This window comes from Amblyomma maculatum, chromosome 7 (genome assembly GCF_055883805.1).
Source record: "Amblyomma maculatum isolate TAMU_Amacu chromosome 7, ASM5588380v1, whole genome shotgun sequence".
NCBI lineage: Eukaryota > Metazoa > Arthropoda > Arachnida > Ixodida > Ixodidae > Amblyomma > Amblyomma maculatum.
In genome coordinates this window covers 108,327,021-108,347,346 of record NC_139350.1, presented here as the reverse complement: position 1 = coordinate 108,347,346, position 20,326 = coordinate 108,327,021, and the positions used below count along the sequence as shown (strand labels likewise).

At 46.0% G+C, this 20,326-nt stretch overlaps 1 protein-coding gene across 6 annotated transcripts in view; it reads right to left on the bottom strand.

Moving 5' to 3' along the window:
- The window catches only part of Axud1 (AXIN1 up-regulated 1), a 49,951-nt gene that overhangs the window by 17,603 nt on the left and 12,022 nt on the right, over positions 1–20,326 (bottom strand). For all 6 annotated transcript variants that reach the window (XM_084609373.1, XM_084609371.1, XM_084609369.1 and 3 more), the window contains exons 3-4: positions 17,610–17,791; positions 7,074–7,340 (exon numbers count right to left, since the gene is read on the bottom strand). In XM_084609373.1, the coding sequence (XP_084465499.1) occupies positions 7,074–7,340; positions 17,610–17,791 (449 nt within the window). The remainder of the gene's footprint in view (positions 1–7,073; positions 7,341–17,609; positions 17,792–20,326) is intronic.

Genomic DNA, 20,326 nt, shown 5'->3' with positions numbered 1-20,326 from the left:
GGTAAGCAGCGCTTCGCAAAGCAGGCGAGGGTGAAAGCTCTTTGTGAGCACATCTGAAACGCCGATGCCAGCGGAAGTTTTGCTGCGAACCTGAGGGGGGACGAAACCAGGCTCTCCTTTGGGATGACTGGGATCGTTTTCAGCCATGAAGAGCTACGACGGTCCAGCAGAATGACGCGTTTTGTCGCGATGGTCTCTGGGAGACGAAGCGCCGTTACGCTGCTTGTATTGCAGCGGGCGCAGCGCCGTTACGCTACTTGTATTGAGCGGGCGCAGGGGGGCACGATCCAGCGTGTGTCGCGGCGTGCCTCGGGGATTCATGTTTGCTGGGCCATGACGGGCTCGCGCTGAAATACATAGCCACGGATGATGAGTCCATGAACCATTTGAAGTGGCTAATCCCCAATGTCTGAGCGGCGCTCTGTTGCGTTTCTCTCACGACAAACCATTGGCTGGTCATCTGAATGGCTCCAAGGTTTCAAGAAACTGAGTCAATCGGTGACTACAGCCCGGCATGAAGCGCGACATTTTCCGCTGTTGCCGTTCCTGCCATGTCTGTCAAATGGAGAAGTCGAGGGGTGGCAAGCCACCGGGCATGACGAAACCAACTGACAGTGTGCGTCCGTGGCAGATGGCCACCTGCGATTTCATGGGGCATTTCCCCAGTAACAAGCAGGGGCTCATTGCTGGAGAATCCCCCTATGGGGAAAGCCAGCCGTGCCTACATTGCAGACCTGAAGGCCTATGCGTAACGGTCTGACAAGCTTGCGCTGGTGCCCATTGTCACCACAGGCAAGCGCCGAGGCACACCCGATGCGGTGGAACGCAGCCGTGCCCCGCACCGGTACAAGGTGAGGCGACGATCACCTATGTGATTGATGCCGGACGGCGGGCCTTTTCCGCAACCGAAGGCATACCGTTTCACTGAGCGAACTTGCTCGTTCAACCCTACCCGGAAGCAAGGTTGGTCTCTACCTTTTCTAGCTCGCTCAGTTCCGGCCTTTGTATTTTATTTTGTTTTTGTGTCTCTTTTCCCATTTTTCGCTTTCTTCTGTTTCCAATCTTGCTTCTTATCTTGTAAATATTGTACAGTGAGTGCCTTCTTTTGTACAGCGCGTCTTCTCCCCTCTTTCTGCTTGAAATTGCGAGGGTTGCTCATTAGGCAGCTCCGACGCGTGGCCTTTCCGGTGTGTGTGGAAAGGAAGTTGGGGCCGTTTGGGGACGGGGAGCATGGACGATGCCCTTTCACCCAAGGCCGCCGCGGTTGCGAAGGTGCTCGGGACAGGTTCGCCGCGGAAGGTCGACATCACCCTTTGGTGTGTGAGTGGCTGTGCGTGTGCGTGCCTGGGCGTGGAGGCGACGACGTCGCGCCATGTGTGTTTGCCGGCGTGTGCGAAGCGCGGTGGAAAGGAAGCCCCGCGCGGTCTTCCCATGTGCGTCTTGGATCGCCACGGAGCCACGGACTTTCCACACCCGGGGCCCCTTCGGCGTGTTCGCTGTCCCTGCACCTAACCTGTACCACCACCGACCGAGATCATTTGCAGCCAAGGGTGAACGTTGGCCACCCAGAAGTCAACGAGCGGTGAGTCACCGCAGGCTCCCTGAGCTGCACCGACGATCTTTGGGACTTCCGTACATAGTTGTGTTTGTACATAGTTGTTCGGTACATAGTTGTGTTCTGTACATGATTGTGATCTGTACATAGTCGTTGTTACTTAGCCTCCGGAACTTTGTACATTATTCTTCATGTCATCTTTATCATTTTTTTTTGTGCGCCTTGCTAATGTTTGTTTTTCTTGAGTGTCTGTCTTTTCGAGATCTTTCTTGCTGGAACTGAAGTGTAGTTGACTTGTTGCATGAGGATAGCATTCTTTTCCTCATGCTGGGGACCTGCCGCGTGCTTTCACTGATGGGTAGGAGGGCAATTAAGGAGAGGAGGATGTGGGATTCGGGCTTGCTGCGGCTGCCCTTTGCGCGGCCGCCGCCCGCTTCCCAGTTGTTCTCCCCGTTCCCTTTCTCCCGCCTGAGGCTGCGGAGAGGGGCTCGAACGACTTGTCACTGTCGTTTGGGCCACAGCTCCGCCCTGGCGTCCCAGTGGCTGTTCCCATTGGCGCCTTTTGGCGGGAACACGGCACTGCTTCGACAGCCGCGCTCGCGCGACTGTCCGAGCGGAGCTCAGGGAGAGACCCCTCCGAGACATCGCAAGGTGCGTACACAACTGTTCTTGTCTGCCGGCCTTTGTCCGCGCAGACCAGTGTGTACTCGAGTTCGTCTGCTCCGGGTCGTACCTGAGAGCGCAACTCGAGCCTGTCGATCGTGATCCAACGATCCGCGACAGGCGTACCTTGCGGTGGTTGCCCACACTCTCTCAAAGGAACCCTTTGGTCACTGCGAGAGAGATCACAGCACGCCCTTGCGTGCTTGCGGCGCGCACTCCGTGTCACTTGAGCGCGCAGGGGAGCCTTGCTCCTCGCGCGCTCCCTTGACACGGTGACTGCGTATTGTGTGTATGTGCGTTTTGTATATATGTGTATGTGTGTGCGTATGTGTGTGTATGTGCGTTTGTAAATATGTCTATGGGTGTGCGTGTGTGCGTGTGTGTGTGTGCCGCTGGAGGATGGCGTTTCAATAAACGTCTCCTTTGTGAACTTGGAGGTATGTGTCCTTGCAGCGAAGTGCTCTCCTCCCTGTGGAGGTTGAGTGCGCGCTGCAGTGTTTCAGTGCGCGCGCGGCGACGGCTGATCGGGGCTTCGGCTCGCGCGACGCTCGAACCCGCGGTGGTTGGTGGCCTATGTCCACGTAGAAACCACACCGTGCAAACGATGAGAACATTCCGACTTCACATGAAGCGCTTGCTGCATTGGATTTACTGCGCCGCCACTACAATGCTATTGAGAGCAGTGGGTTTGCCCTTGTTGAGCATTTGCAAACTGTGGAACAGGGCGTGATACGGAAAGCGATCAACACAAAAAAGCAGGCCGCGATAATGCAGTTCTTTGCACGTAAATAAACGGACGTGACCCAAGAAGGCACCCTCCGAGTTCCTGTGCCTTCTCTGATTGAATTTTGCTGCTCTTGCATGGATTTTCTACGAAATTTTATATTACGAATTAAGGATAGAGGGAACTATTTTCAGATTTTTTAACTGTTCGTTATAATGAGGTTTCACTGTATCTTAATTTTCTCGTATAGCGCTTTAGTGATCCATGGTTTTCTGAACTTCTTACTTTTCACTTTTTTTTCTTTCAGCTAAATGCTTCGTCATAATATGCAAGAAATTTGCGAATGAAGCCTTCGTATTCCTCATTTACATCGCTCATCTCATAAATACTATCCCAAGAAGCACCCTCGATGAGCAATTTGAATTTATCGAGGGATTTCTCATTTATACCTCTTGCCTTATAAGGAAACGCAGAAATGTTTTGCTTATTCATTCTAAGAGGAACAAAACAAAAAACAGGTAGATGGTCGCTGATGTCACAGTCAACACACCAGACATGGTTTCAGAAACTAACACATTTGTAACGCAGATATCTAGCAAGGTAGAGGTAGTTGGAGTTATTCTTGTCGGCAAGGTTATGTTGTTAGAACACGCATATGTATGAATGATACTGTTTAGTTCCCGTGAAATGTTACCATCAGAATTTATATTTATGTCAACATCACCCATAAGAGCAAACGGAAGCTTAGTGGAACTCAGGAATTCCATTAGATTTTCCAAGAACCGAAAAAGTGGGACCTGCTGCCAGCAGGTGTTCTGTATATTGTAGCAACCATAATGTGGGGCAATGCTATTACCAAACATTCAACATTTGGCGTCATGATTGAAAAATCTATTATGCTGTGCGCATAACAGTTTTTTATATAAATTGCAACACCACCGCCTCTGCCACTTGATCTATGTAAATCATTGTAATTATAACCAAGAAAGAAACATGATCGTCATTACAAGTCTGCCAGGTCTCAGTAAACAAATGCATCAAAGTTTACTTTTAAAGATTCCAAAAACAAATTGAGGCAATTGCTTTTATTCTTCATGCTACGAGCATTGATATGAATTGCAGAAAATCTAGTTTTGTCTGGGCCAAACATTAGGTTGAAAGCATCATTATTATAATACTGACACGAGGGTTCAAAGTCCATGAAAAAATATCAACAACAATATATCTCTACAGATGCACACATTATTCAGTCATCTTCTCCAAATCCCAAATCAGACAGATCACGGATCCTCAGCACATCCCCTGTCTCATTCTGGCTCGCAAAAACCTTACATCCAGAGGTCCAAACATATTTCCATCTCACTTGCCTTTTGCACGCAATAGCAGCTCCGAACAACTTTTTGTTGGCTTGTGTGAGGTGCTCATTAACAAACACTGGCTCTTTCCCAGAAAAACCAAGTTTATCGTTTGAAATCCTTTGTCTCCTAGCTTTGTAAAGAAAGGCATGTCGCTTGTCCCTTTTCACAAATCGAACCAGAATATTGGTCTCAGAATTTTGTGTCTGAACAGTGTGACACGTATCAATATCCGCTTCAGAGACAGGCTCGTCAATTAGTTCCCCAATTTTCATCACAATATCCACTGGGTTTTCATCTGAGTCCACACCTTTTATCTCCAAGTTGTTCAGGTGGCTATATTGTTCAAGCTCATTTACTCTCGCGGTCAAGTGCTTGTTTTTTTTTCTGAGGTCTTCATTGCATTTCAAAAGCTCAGTAATTTCTTTTCTGAGTGCTTTAACATCTATGCTAATTACTTTTGTTTCATCACACACATCGCTACAAAACTTGACACTATCCTTGACACTGCGCAGTTCGTGCCTCAATTCTCGTTTAAAATCCTCAAGTGCTTTCATGAACTCTTTAGACATGTTTGTAGATTTCACTTCACTATACAAGGCTCAAACGAGGTTCAAGTTTGGCAGCAGTGTGCAAAAAGCAGCGTGAAAAGGTACTATAAATGAATAACTCGCTTGCCTGTAAAAGCAGGAAAAGTTAGGTATGATGCACGCGACGTGCGCACTGCTGCCAAACTGAAGAGCCGGTCGATGCGGTGTCCGTTTTAAAGGCAGCTGACAGCGGAAGTCCCACGCAGACAGGTCGTCGCAGCCGGAACTGTGATACGCCTATCACTGCGGTGACGCGGTGGTGCCCACCTGTAGGTGATATGCCGGCCTCGATCTTGTCCCACGATGTACGAGCAGAGTCGTAACATTGCTGCAAAAGCAGGAAAAGTTAGGTATGATGCATGCGACATGCGCACTGCTGCCAAACTGAAGAGCCGCTCGATGCGGTGTCCGTTTTAAAGGCAGCTGACAGCGGAAGTCCCACGCAGACAGGTCGTCGCAGCCGGAACTGTGATACGCCTATCACTGCGGTGACGCGGTGGTGCCCACCTGTAGACGATATGCCGGCCTCGATCTTGTCCCACGATGTACGAGCACAGTCGTAACAATGCTGCAAAAGCAGGAAAAGTTAGGTATGATGCATGCGACGTGCGCACTGCTGCCAATTCACAGCACATTCCCTGGCAGCGCACCAATATGCTATGCCGCGATAACATCATGGCATGTTATCCTATGACATTAGCTGCAGTGGGAGGGGGGGGGGGGGGGGGCTCGGCACAGTGCCGAAGCGTCATGACCTAGACAGGAGTGTTAGCAGTGGCTTGCTCAGCACCCAAATTGTCCGGTTTTCAGTATGTTCACTACATCACGCCGCGATTGGAGTGGGCGCCGTCCACTGCCACAAAATCGTTGGAACACGTGATAGCAGAAAACAGCTTTTGAAGCGAACAATGCTAAAAACTGGTGCCATGACTGCAGATGACCACATGTTTTTGTTGCTAATTGATGGATGAAAAGATGAACTCAAGCAAAAAAAAAAAAAAAAGTACTTCTCCAGCGCAATAAACCCTCCCCACAAGCTGACACCAGTTTTTCTTGAAACAAGTGGGTTCAGTATGCGAGTGAATAAGGTAAATTTCACTTCAGAATTATGACGATGTATGACATGCGTTACGCTGTTCCATATCCTTTTTTTTTTTTTTTTTTGTAAATATTCAGTGTAGTGAACTTTCAGTTAACCTTGGGACCCTTGAAGTTCACTAAAGTGAGGGATGAGTGTAAATGGGCTCAACTGTGTTCACTCCTTCATGCTAATTAAAATAGTGTCTCTGTGCACTCGACAAACAACTCAGGCAACAGATGTCACACCTACCAAATCTCATGCAGAGCCTAATGTATTTTTGGCATCTTTACTATTCCACTACCATAGCTACACCACATAGTTTATTTAATCATGCACACTCCCGTGGAATAAAATATGTGGAAAGAGTCTAATAACACTCATTATGATTCTTTTTTTAACCAACGTCAACAGTTTGCAGCTCAGCACTTTAAAGTTAACATGGAAAAAGCCTATCACCTGCAATACAAATATATTTGAATTGTCGTTACACTGACACATGCAGCACTGAGGTTTCATGCTCCTGAAATTAAAGATATGGGCTTCTAGAAGAACAAAGCTAATATGGCAAACTGCATGTGGGCACAGTAAAATGTTAAAATTTACAATCATTCTGCAATTATTCTTTAATGTACGAACTATCAAAATCAACAATGCAGCAACCCACCCAAGATATAAGGTATATTTTGCCAGCTGATCTACTGCCATCTCGCTTATAATCCATGTGTATTCTTTCAAGTCAGAATCTAAGGCACTTTCATTCATACAAAACTGCAGCAATTTTTGTTTCTTGAAGCTTTCGCGTGTTGGTCGCCCGCAGTGATACACAAACACATGAAAATGCTCGCAAGAATACCACTTCTACAGCCTATTGCTAAAATATATTTAAATTACCCGAGAATAAGTGCAAGAATTTCCTAACTAAATTATAGTTTGTTCCAGCTGCTCACAGTCCGAGCGTAAGTGCAGTGGTTGGCCAAACCCCTTGCGATCCACCTTTCATTAGACTACTTCCTTCATTGCAGTGAGCGACCAGACAGTCACGCCACTAAAACATCCACTGCCACAAGGGGACAACTAGAGTGCAAAGAGCGCAGCGCAGGCCCACCTGGCAGGAGATGCCAGCAATTGAGCAGGAGCACGATTCTGGCAAGCAGCGGCCCTTGCAAGCACAGCCACAGAACTCTCGTGACGCCCGAATATCACGGCATTCCTCCTTCTCGAGTGCATCAATCTTCCGCACACCGCTGGCACGTAGCAGTGCCCGCCGCTGGCGGGTAGGCACGGGCTGCAGGTAGCTGAACGCCTCCCCTTCCTCATCAGCCTCCTCGTCATCTTCCTCAGCAGTGTCCTCCTCAAGAGTGGCTGCAGGACCCTGTCAGAAACAAGGTGAGAGAACCTTTTTTTTTTTTATGCTGCACCCTCAGCCTCCCATTACAGGTACCTAAAACCTGGAGTCAGGCAAACAGAGCAAGTTTCAAAAATCTATGGCCTAGACTTTCTCGATTCCCAAAGCAGCAGGCTCTTCTGGCCAGTTAGAAAAGAAGGATGAATGCCTCCAGTGTGCTCTTCGCTAGATAGTAGAGTTACAAGCTGGGCTAGATGGAGAACATTCAAGGTAGAAAGAGATGTTACTGCACAAACAGCTGCAGGACAAAGAGAAGGAAGGGAACAGGGTGCATGAAAACTGCAAGTGTCCCATCCTTTTCCTTCTCTTTGTCGCACGCCAGTTAGCACAGCATTGTTTTTGTTGTTTTATACCATGCTCTGATATGAAATTCTTTGCACTATCATCCTTGGCCACCTTCTCCTCATCACCTTCCAGCAAGTCAGAGGTTTTTACTTAAAAACAACATTCTTGGCAACATTCTGGAGGCAACAAATGCATACCGATGCAATTGCAAGGCCAACAGTTGGAGGCGAATTGAGGTCAAAGGCAATAAAATGGTACACAATTCATGCCTTTCCCACTAATACGCCACCTGGCTGACTAGGCCGGTAAAGTGAGCTGCTGACAACCCTGCAGTTTTGGATTCCAGTGTGAAGCATGCTCCAGAGGTGTCACAGGCTACTGGAGGGTTGCCCATGCACAACTTAAGGCCGGGATAAATGGAGCATTTGTACTGCGCCAAGTCGGCGTTTTTTGCCCGACGGGGCGCGCTCGATGCCCAGCGTTGGAAAAAACACACGCAGCCGCCAATCTCGACCTGCCAGATATATGACACGCGAATGGCGTGGCGTCCTCTCGAACCGGAAGCTGCTGCGGAGGCACTCCATTAGCAATACGAAAAGCTGGCATTTCCGGTTTGAGCGACCTGTCAGATAGCCGCCATGGCCGACGAGGTATGTGGCAATTTGGCCGCAGAAATGTCACTGACGTAAAAATAAGCGCGTAGTCAAACACAGAACGTCGCTTTTTTGTGAGTATACAACCTCCTCTCGAATTGTAATGTATGTGTTTTTTCCCTGAAGCAAAATATGTAAAAAAAGAAACGTGCTGTTGGTATTCACAGTCGAGCTGGCATTGCGAGTATTTTCGTTTTTTTTCGAGCACGCCAAATCCTTGTGCGACCTATGTACGCTTTCTACATTTAGCACAGTAGCATTGGAATGAACCCTTTCGCGATTTTAACACAAGGGACAGCGTCACATCTCTCACGTACCTTGCTCTGCGGTTATTTCCGCTCGCTGATGCATTTGCTTTTGCATCGTGGGACCGCAGCGGCACTCGCGGCAGCGCTCACGGCAGCGCTCACACCGCGTCGTCGTTCCATGCATCTCGAGCTGGGCGGCACGTCGGCGCGGCAGTTTTCAACGCGTGAAAATCGCGGGAAAAAAACACTGCATGTATTCCAGGCTTTACCGCTCGTCTCTGAAAGCAACTTCAAGCATAAACAAGAGAAAAATAACGCATAGTTCAAACTCTCATTAGCTGTATTCTTGCATACAAATTCGCAATGTTGTGTGAAAGCTTGTTAATTCCAGCTTAATTCAAAATTTGTGGATAATTTAATCGTACTTGTCCCACTGATGCTCCACTGAAGTCAATGCACAAAAGCAGCTCGCTAATTCAAACGCAAATTGCCTTCCCCATACATGCTCAGTCTGCAGCATATGCCGGCTTGGGCAGACTAAGCCAGGCTGCCCAAGCCAGGGCATGCTGCGGTCTGAGCAGTGCACCAACAAGAATGCACCACCTCTTCGTAAGAGATGTGGAGAAGGGTAAAAACAACCTGAAAGGTCAAGGAGGCTCTCAGAGCGGTAGCATTAGTGATAGCACACACACTATCTGCAGGGCTGGAAGTATGTTTGAGAGTTTATGAGCAGCCCAGGAAGCAGTAATAATGTAGTTATGCAGCAGCTCGGGCAGCAGTAGTAAAATCATTTTGGAGCAGCTTTGGAGCAATAAAACGAGTTTTGGAGCATTCTAATTACGCTTTGGAGCCTGTTTTATAAGTTCAAATGCTTTATAATAGCAATTTCCTACTCCTGACACAAAAAATATCCAATCTGATTCCTGTTTAATCAACACCCAATGCTTTGCTGACTAGGCAAGAAAGACAAACTGCCAAATATGCACACATGTTAAAGATAACACTGCTGATCTCTGAAACAATTTGGAACAGACTAGCAATAAATGGAATGCTTGGTTGTGCACTCCATAACTGAACACCGATTTAGTAAAAGTAGAAGCTTTAGTCTATTTTGACTTGACAGAATGTGGAGTAGTACCACTTTGACGTGCTCAAGCACTTCTACTAGTCTGGAGCTAACATCAGTGAGCAGCGCATTACCGCCTTCTACCTTGTGCGTATCCTGTCTGATCCTAAGCCTGTGCTGGTCATTTTGTGGGCATTGGTCAGTAGTGCCTTGAAGGAGCACTCAAGGGTAGTCTTTTCCTCCAACAGACTTTTTCACTGCCACATCCCTTTTCGCTTCGCTGCCGCCTGCCAGCGGCTCCCCATGTTTTCGCTTGGGTGACAATCAAGCTTCTTTAAATTCAACACGTAGTCAGCAGGCTCTCATCATCATCAGCCTGACTATACCCACTGCAGGGCGAAGGACTCTCCCATATTTCTCCACTTAACCTGGTTCTGTGCTAGCTGCATCCACTTGACCCCTGCGAACTTCTTAACCTCATCCGCCCACCTAACTTTCTGCCGCCCCCTGCTACGCTTTCCTTCCCTTGGGATCCAGTTTGTTACCCTAAGCGACCATCGGTTATCATCTCTTCGCACTACATGTCCTGCCCATGTCCATTTCTTCTTCTTAATTTCTGCTATAATGTCGGTAACTTGAGTTATTTCTCTGACCCACTCTGCACGCTTCCTATCTCTTAATGTTACCCCTAACATTTTTCGTTCCATAGCCCTCTGAGTTGTCCTCAACTTAAGTAGAACCTTCTTGGTTAGCCTCCACGTTTCAGCCCCATAGGTGAGTACAGGTAAGATGCGACTGTTGTATACTTCCCTCTTGAGCGATATCGGTAAGCTGCTAGTAATAATCTGCGAGTGCTTGCCAAATGCGCTCCATCCCAATCTTATTCTTCTTGTTATTTCCTTTTCATGGTCTGGATCTGCTGTTACTACCTGTCCTAAGTAGACATATTCGCCTACTACTTCCAGTATTTCGCTTCCTAATGTAAACTGCTGTTCCTTCCCGAGGCTGTTGAACATTACCTTAGTCTTCTGCATATTGATTTTCAAGCCCACCTTTCTACTTTTCCTCTATAGGTCATCAATTATTATTTGCAGTTCATCCTCCAAGTTGCTTAGCAAGGCAATGTCATCAGCAAATCGCAGATTACTGAGGTATTCTCCATCTACCCTTATCCCTAACTGCTCCCATTCCAAGTCTCTGAATACTTCCTCTAAGCAAGCTGTGAATAGTACTGGGGAGCTTGTGTCTCCTTGCCTAACTCCTTTCTTTATGAGAATTTTGTAACTTTCTTTACGCAGAACTATGGTTCTGGGGAGATTGTGTCTCCTTGCCTAACTCCTTTCTTTATGAGAATTTTGTAGCTTTCTTTATGCAGAACTATGGTTGCTGTGCAGCCACTCTATATATCTTCCAGCACTTTCACGTACGGCTCGTCTACCCCCTGATTTCCAATGCCTGCATCACCGCCGACATTTCAACTGAGTCAAATGCTTTTTCGTAATCAATGAATGCTATGTATAAGGGCTGGTTATATTCTGAGCATTTTTCTATCACCTGGTTGATGGTATGGATATGATCGATAGTAGAGTACCGTTTCCGAAAACCTGCTTGACCCTTTGCTTGATTGCAGTCTAAGGTTGTCCTGATTCTATTAGCGATTACTTTAGTAAATACCTTATACGTAACAGACAGTAAGATTGGTCTCACAGAAGGCTCTGTTTGGCTTTAAAACTATCTTAAAAATATTTCTAGTGACTGACACCATCGTGGCATCACCCCCATAATACTTCAAGTATGCTCTTCTCTGTAGTAGGCTTGACATGCTTGTTATCATTGTTATTTACAAAGAGGCTCGATAGTGAAGTACCTGCCTGTTTTCACAACAGAACCATTAACTCAAGTCTTTGCAGCCATAAAAGTTTCATAATGGCTCGAGGCAGTCTGCAGCAGCTGCTTCGCTCGCTGCTCCCACTTCTCTCACCACTGGCGATTCAAAAGGCAGGGAGAAGGTGCCGTGTCGAGTGCACAAAAAATCTCTTGCCAATTATCTATAAACGCTTGTGCCTTATTTTAAATTTACTTGCAAACAAACATTTATTGCCCTCTATGCCTTCCTAGTTAATTAAAAATAATATTTATTAAGTCAAGCGGAAGAGGAATTATTGACAACTCTGCCATCAGTGTGCTGCCATCATTTCAACTACAGTCGAACCCGGATATATCGAACTCGAAGGGGATCGCTGAATAGTTCGATATATCGATAATTCAATATACAGAAATCAGCTTGTGACGGCACTTACGATGCGAAAAAACGATACCGTATTTGTCGCGTAATCAACCCACTCGCATAATGAACCCACCCTCCACTTTTGCACCCGAGAATTTGAAGAAATAAAAAAAAGCGTTAAGGCCAGCTCGCTAAGCGACTGAGCGATCTCAGCGACGAGCGGCAGCAACAGAGCGAAAATTTTCGAACTTGTTGGAACTGCGTCCCTCTCACCGTTCGAGCCACCGCAGCGGCAGCTCAAAACAAGGTTTCTGTGTCGCCGCGGCGGCAGAAATCGCGAGAATTTTTACTTGCATGTCGATGGCGCGCGTCAGTCCGTTTCGGTCGTCTCATCCACAGCACATTGGCAGCGTGCCAAGATGCTGCCAGCGATAACGTCGGGGTGCGTTTATCTTTTGATAGCTCCTGCGGTGGCGGGGAGCGAACTTGGCAGAGTGCCCGTGATGGCTTGATTGCGCAAGCCTGGTTCGATTTATCACACCGCGCTTGGGGCGGGCGTCATGATCGCAGCAGCTGACCGCGTGCTTTCGCTGATTCATACATGCAAGGATAAACGATAAAAAAAATAAAATAAACATCCCCGCAAAAAAAAAAAAACCCTGCCGCTTCTTAACATCCGCAAGCGCTATAGCCACGTCCGCCGCCGCGCCGCCGCACACGGAGGGTTCGCAACACACGCTGGAGAAAGCGCCCAACGTCTGTCTGAAAACGGGCTGAGCTGGCTTGGCGCATGCGTTGCGCGTGCTGAAGGAGAGAGATAGCTCAGCAAAAGAATGGGCACACCCACGCACATGGCTTGCAAACGTCATGTGTTGGCGCGCGGGAAACGACAACTGCAGATGCGCGCGCCTTTGGGGAATGGGCGCGGCACTGCCCAGACCAGCCGTCGCACAACTGTTCCTTCTCATTCCTTCCGCGCGTGGCTTGAAAACGTCACGCGGCAAACGGCCAAGGGTAATGCGATCGTCTTTGGGGAAGGCACACTTTCCAGTGCGTGGTGCGGAGTTCGATATATCGAACGACCGGTGAATTTGAGTTCGATATATGACGCGGCTTTCCTATACTTTTACATGGGATTTTCAAGGGGATATTTCGTGAGTTCGATATAACCAAAATTCGATATATCCGGGTTTGATATAACCGGGTTCGACTGTATGACACCCCCATTGCGTGCACACACAACTCACAGCATGCTACCGCCCTGCTGTACTTCTCATGGTCACTTAACTGAATTGCATCAGGCAAAATTTTTTGTAGGCATGTATCATTAATAGCCCACTGTGTGGGCATGTATCATTAATAGTCCACTGTGTGGGCATGTATCATTAATAGTCCACTGTGTGGTGAAAACCCATATCCTGATAAATTTTATGGCAGGACATCAAGGCTGCTAGTATGAAGTAGTTTTGGAGCAATACTGCATTTCGGAGCAAGGTAGAGCAGGGAAAGCCGTTTGGAGCAGAATGGAGAAAATGGAGCAGCACTTCCACCCCTGTAGCTGCGCAAGTTAGAGATTTGTACCCGACTGTTGCTTGTCATCATCAACCTCGAATGCTTCAGTTAGTTCGATTAGCTCTTGTATTCAAAAGCTCTTGTTGATGGATGATGGTGTCAAGATACTGCAAATCAGGTGCATCACAGCACCTCCAACATTTCAAAATCCCGTGCATAAATGAAGCTCAAATACTTGCAAAATAAACAAGCTGGAGCCTTCGCTTATGTTTGCTATGTGCCTTTGTCTCAGTTTTTGAAATGCCCTCTGCGCTAGGTTGCACGAGACTGTTTGAAGAGGTAACCTCACGCCAAACATATGCACTGTGCCGTGGTATAGCTATTTAGAAATGGGTAATAATGTGCCGAAATGCTTCAAGGAAATGTTAAAACTAGGGGTGTGTACAAATACTGAAAATCTGACCAATGAAAAGAAAAAGCTGAAAAACAAAAAACAGCAACCTGTCTTGCTCATTTCAGAATTGCATATGCTATTTTCAAACAAAATTAATCTACAATTGCAGAAAAGACTGCACTGTCTGACTACACAGCGTGTGATTCTGCCATACACAATGAATTGCGGTGGCACTCGGAAAATGAACTTGATACAAGACTGCTGCAGGACAACTAAAGTAGCGTGACTTGTGCCTGCACTCGGTGAAGTTGTAAAATGACAGTTGATTAATCGTGATAAAACCAGTGCAGGTTGTCATGCAGGAAGGTCAGCTGTTAAATATGTTCATTGAGTAAATGTTCGCTATACTGAAAAACCAAAAATGCACTTACACTTGACACATAAGTGTATACGCATAGAACACCTACATAGAGTATATCCCTCGCGTGCGTACACATACTGCTTCCAGTATGCTGAAACTGTGCACTGGACACGTGCACCACACTGCATGCTTCACCACAAAGCTGCACTGTGTGAACTATGTGGTGAAGCACCCTCAAGGCTCACCACTGCTACAGCGTTGCACCGCAAAAAGAAATGGCTTTCAGCAGTTGTTTCAAGCCCATTTAATAATACAAACTTTCAGTTAATTCATAAATTCTTTCTGGTTCCTTCAAGGGTAAATTACCGAGCATTTATTCCATCCAAAGACTTCAGAATATTCGGTAGTTTAAGTATTCGAAAGTTCTTAGTGTATTCGGTAATGTTCGAATATTCAGAAAACTCCTGATGTCAATTTTTCGAATCAAATGCCAATCGAATAACAAACATTCAATTTGTATTTTAAATTTAAAATATTCGTATGCCCCCATGCGACAGGTTGATGCCAGTCCATTAACAAAACAGGGTAGCACAATCACTGTCTTAGTGGCTTGCGACTGGTGATCAGAAGGCATTGAAACTGTGGAACATGCCACTGCCCTCGCAATTTTCACTTTTCGGCCTAAACAACCGTCAAGTGTGAATTCACAAGCTCTGGAGGTTACGCAATCATTTGGTCAAAAAGTGGCAGTTGCAGACCAATCGCACGCTGCTCAATTTTCAAGCCTTGCAAACGTGCTTACAGGTACTAGTCGCATGCCTTTTGCAATGCATCCCTCCTCAGCGAAAGCTGGAAAATGCTGAATGGCAAACCCCACATTCATGCTTCAGAACAAGTGCTGGCCACTGCTTTCGGGGAAAAAGCAAGAGGCAATTATGATCAGGAAACTAGAAACAGTTGTGCTGTTTTGCCATTTCTGTGCAAATGACTGACACTAGCTTGTGCCATTACTATACAGTCGAACCAAGATACAGTGCAGTCCACTTATAATGATACCAGATATAGCCATATATCGTTTATAACGATCAAATTCTTGTGATTTATTATTTTTCCCATTTTCCTATGTAAAAATGAATCAAATATAACTATCGATTATCGGTGGTACATCAGATACGATTGCTTTATCGCCACCCGGTAGGTGTTTACCATGAAAATTTGACTGAATATTCAATAAAAGATAATATTTAGAAAATATTTACAAGAAATGATGTGAAAACTCGATATATGTGGCGAAAACGAAATGAAATGAGCACTATCATTATCGCAACGGCAGCCGCGCAAAGGGTGCTGGTGCAGCGGCCATATCGCCATCGCCATCACAGATTCCGCGTCCGTAGAAGCTGGCGGCGACCACATTGACGGACGGCGTGATAGCTCACGAAACGGCAGATTCATCGGGATTTTTGACAGGCTTTCAAGGTTGGAAGCCTCGTGAAAAAATACGGACATTCGCACTCTACGATTTTAACGATAATCAAGGCAGGGGCTGTCCAGCCGGTAATCGGTTTCGTGCATGTAAAAAGGACTGCCACCAGCATACACGCAACTGGAAGTGATGCTCACAGCGATTGTCAAGCTTCAGCTGCTGCTCAAGCGAGCGCAAACTTCAGACTTCTTTAAGTATGCTTAAGTTACTTTATGGCTATTGATGTATACTGCAATAAAGTGTTTAGTGCTCTTTACGATGATTAGCGTTGTTCAACCCGATTTACTCATCGCTAGTAAGTAAGCAAGCCTACATGCATGGGAAAATATGTGGGTGTGCTTTTTTTTTTTTTTTTTTTCGCCGGTCCAGATATAACGATAATCGGTTATAACGATCGAATTTTTAGATTTTCTTAATATCGTTATAAGTGGACTGCACTATTGAACTGCCTAAATATCCTCTTTCAAATCCTATGCAAAGGCATAGTACTAATCGAACTTCATGCCATGCCCCTGCAAAGGACACTCCTCCTAATGGTGCTCCCGCCATAACTGCGCGCATGAAGAAGGGTTGGCTGAGCATCCTAGGGCACCTGCTAGCCGCACTAGTGCTGTAAAACAGTGTGCTGAGGTCAACCTCGAGTTCGCTTGAAAGTGCACTTTAGTTTGGTGCGCTTGTTTTGAACATGACAATGCTGCTATGTGGGGAAGCCAGCGTTCAGTGCACCAGTGGTTTTGCAGTGAGACAGCCTAGCTGACCAATGGGTTGCAGCAGCTCTCATGTGGCCTGCTTCATTGCTGAAGGCGACACATAAATCAACTGAATCCTCATTTTAATTCAGTTATTATTGCATTTATAATGTAAACAAAATTAGATCTCTTATGACCGAAGATGGCTTCTCCCAAAGCCCCATCCGCTGCAGCTTTGATGCGAGCCCCAACTCCAATGGTACTTTTGTCACGCGGCGCAACCTGGGACCTCCGACGTTCTGATCTGGCCCCCAAGAGCAACACGAGAAGATGCACCTTCTCATAACATGGGGGGGTGCTCCCCCTCCCCCTTCTCAGCGCCTAGCCCAAGGTGCTGCTCAGCTTGCAGAAGAGTGTGCCAATCCGCGAGATGCACTCGTGGAGAGCAGTGTGCTGCTAGTACGTCAGTGGGCAGCACGTCACTGCAGGAAGCATGTTCCTAGCACTTCACAATCATGCTTCTGGGTTACTGAAGAGCTCATCTGATGGCACTTCTTATATATAAAATGATTGACACATCAAACTATTTCACAATCCCCTTCGAGTTCAATATATCCAGGTTCGACTGTAATACTACACTTTGAAGTGCAATTATAAAATTTCTGTTTCAATATAAAAGAGGGGGCAGAAGTGAAGTGGCCCAGGCCACGATGTCAACTTTCACAGCCCCTATGGCAAAATAAAAAAATAAGTGCAATGACTTGCATGGATGAAAGCTCCCGCTTCTCAGTACTAAGAACACTACAACTGGGTAGCATCCATGCACACAAGGGCGAGCCCTCATAAGTTGCTTCTCACACTTCCCCTCACAGCTGCTCTAGACGTGGAAAATATGTGAGCTTCATAAATGACCTAAGAGGCTCAAAAATCTCCTGGTTTTGACTGACACCCTGCCCCAAAAAACGTTTATGGCCCTTGCCCTCACCCTTACAGTCTTTAACCATGATGCAGGTAACAGCTTGAGTATAGTTTCAGTGCTAAGGTGTTGGTGCTTGGCATCACCAAGCACCAACACCTTAACACTGAGGTGCCCTGTGAGGCAATGCACTTTTCCTGCAAATTGTCATGCTTAATGTGCAAGAAAAAAAAGGGTTGCCATTAAACCTATGTTCTAACAATACCCCATTACACATTCGAGTGAGACTGCTAGCAGGTATGCTTGCATTTCGTCCCTCAGCATTCTAACTTGTGCCAATGGCAACAAGTAGAGAGATGCTGAACGCGTGCAATCTGGAGTGAGAAAAAAAGGCCGCACCTGATAAGCGTCGCCAATGTCCCCGGCAGAGGAAGATGACCCCGCTGTGTCATCCGGAGATAGGGAGCTCGATGACGAGGACGTGTTGCTACAGTCGACATCCCCAAAGTGCAGCCGTCGTCGCTCATTGGCATGCTGCCGCAAACTGAATGTACGCTTCTCCACATGCATTGGGCTCATTCCTGCACAAATGTGAAGAAAAGCAACTCTGATGAAGAATACTGCTTGGTCAGGGCACCAAAGATGGGCCTGGAACTAGCTTTCACATACAAGTTGACCCATGCCTAGCCACAGCTAATTTCGAAATTGCTATAAGTATTAACTAGAAGTGCGCAAATATTCCAAACCTTCGATTATTCGATCAAACAATAGACTGTTCAAAATCAATTCAAACTAAATTTTCCGCATTCGAGGTATTTGACACGTAAATAGCATCCACACAGCACTTGCTTTGAATGCTTGCGGTGTTGCTTCACATGTGACCGCCCTATCGATGTGACAGCGGCGACGGCCAAGACAAGCAAAACGAGCAACAAAACTTGAAGTATGGAACTATGGAACCTTGGAACCATGGTCTGAGCATCTGCAGTCACCAAACCCATACAGAAGTGCAGTAAAAGTGCATCAATTCAAACTGCCGGCTAGGCCCCAACCAACAACAACATGCAAGACACTATAGAGAGCTGGATGCTCGCCAATTCTGACCTACAGGTCTTGCACTGTTTAATTAAATAAATCCCTTGGGTGGCTGAATCCAGGTATGACATTGAACGAGAGTAGAAAACTGGGCAAGTTGGTAAGTATTCGTCTTGTTGCGGCACCACCGTATCTATCCTCATCCCTGTGGTGCCGCAACAAGATGAACAGGTATGGCAGGCACGGAAATAGATCATCGAAATAGTCCCATTTAGACTATCAGTTCAATGGAGCAGAGTCACTTGATGCCTCTGATGAGCACATGATGGCAGGCACCACAACGGACAGACAGCCCGCCTATGACAATTTCACCACATAATTCTGATTTCGCTTTTCTGACCTTACCGCTGGTTTGCAGAGACAGTGGCTCGACTGCTCAGTATCAGCCAGCCAAGCTAACCCACTAAGCACCCCTTCGAATGCTGACCGACGTGTCCCTGGTGTTTTTTTCCCTGCTGCTTCGGCATCCCTAAGCTGTTTCCTTCACTTCCTTTTCTTAGCGGGCAGAAACTTTATGCGCTCATGTGCTGTTCACCGTTTGTGGGGTGAAGCCTCATCACACACAACGTTGCTGCTTTTGGTGTGTGTGATATGGCAGCAGTGGGGCTGCACTGTGTCGCATCATGAAAGAGGAGGGAGGACGTTACAATTTTGGAGCAGTCCTGCATCAATGCTCCTGAAAGGATGCATGCAATAAAGCATTGGCGGAAACGTTAAAACAGCCAGTATTTTCGCTTAACAAAACACGTTGCTGGGCTAGAGTCAGCGCCTTTTTCCTTCATTAATGACTGCGACATTGCAACTAGCGTGGAAAAACACAAAGGACAGCGACAAAAGATACCGACGGGACAGCACGCTAGACTTTTAATGCACACATAACAAAATTTATACACTCGCATTAAGCGCATGCTCAGGAGACTGTTCCTCCCCCCTTTCCTTTATCAAGAAGCCTGTTGTCATAACAAAGAGTAAACATTTAAACCAAATTGACGCGCAAGTGTTTTGACAAATAGATTATCTCTTTTTTCGTGAGGGCTTTTTTCCATGATCATCGTCCTCTTCCTGTGTCCAATCTTTTATGTAGCGCTGAATAACTTGTTACAAAGCCATTATTTTGTTGTTCTCAAATCAAAATGGGGTAACTATCCCCCTGCCATTTCCAAAACAAGTTTATTCTAATGCAAGCAATAATTCATGACATTTTTTTCGAAGTCATTCGACAATCTAAACTCACAGATAATGCAAATATTTTTCCTGTCCTGGTAAAGTTCAAAACTAACAAACTTCCACTGTACTTTATAAAGAACCCACCGGAGTACAAGGCAGCGTTAAAACTGCCAACAAGTATGACAACATTAGCGATGCACTTAAGCAAGCACCCAGATTTGTTCAAAGCATTTAAAGGGATGTGAGACATGAGAAAGAACAGCTGAGCTAAAAAAGTGGTCAATCCAACCATTCAGCAATAATCTTTATCCCAGAGTTTCAAACCAATAATGAAAATGATGTACAGGAAATCCACAGATGACAAAAATTTAGCCATTATCTTTCTAGACCCTTTTTAGTCTAATTTATCCTCCTCCTTATCAGAACAGGTAGCAAATGTTTTACCTGATGTATACAACCTAAATCAATACCTAAATCAATCATAAACAAGTCCATTAATGTTTGAGTTTAGGCTACTTAGAACAAAACATTAGTTTGGTGTTATAACGTACTACCTTTCCTCCTCCTCTTTATATGTTTACAATAACCTCACATATAATAAAAATTGATGGTTTAGAAGACACTGGTACTAGATGGTCCTTCTTGGCTTGAGAAAGCTATTGAAACTATTAAGTTTGAAATTACTTGAGGGCATTTCCTATTTTCTTCACATTCCCTCTGTGCCATAAAACCACTACTTTTCGAATACCCATAATATTACCACCTTGTGACCGCACCCATTCACTTCAGCGCTTCTTTCAAGGTACACATGGAAAAAAAATCAAGCAGGCTGCGTCTTGTAAACTGAAATATAG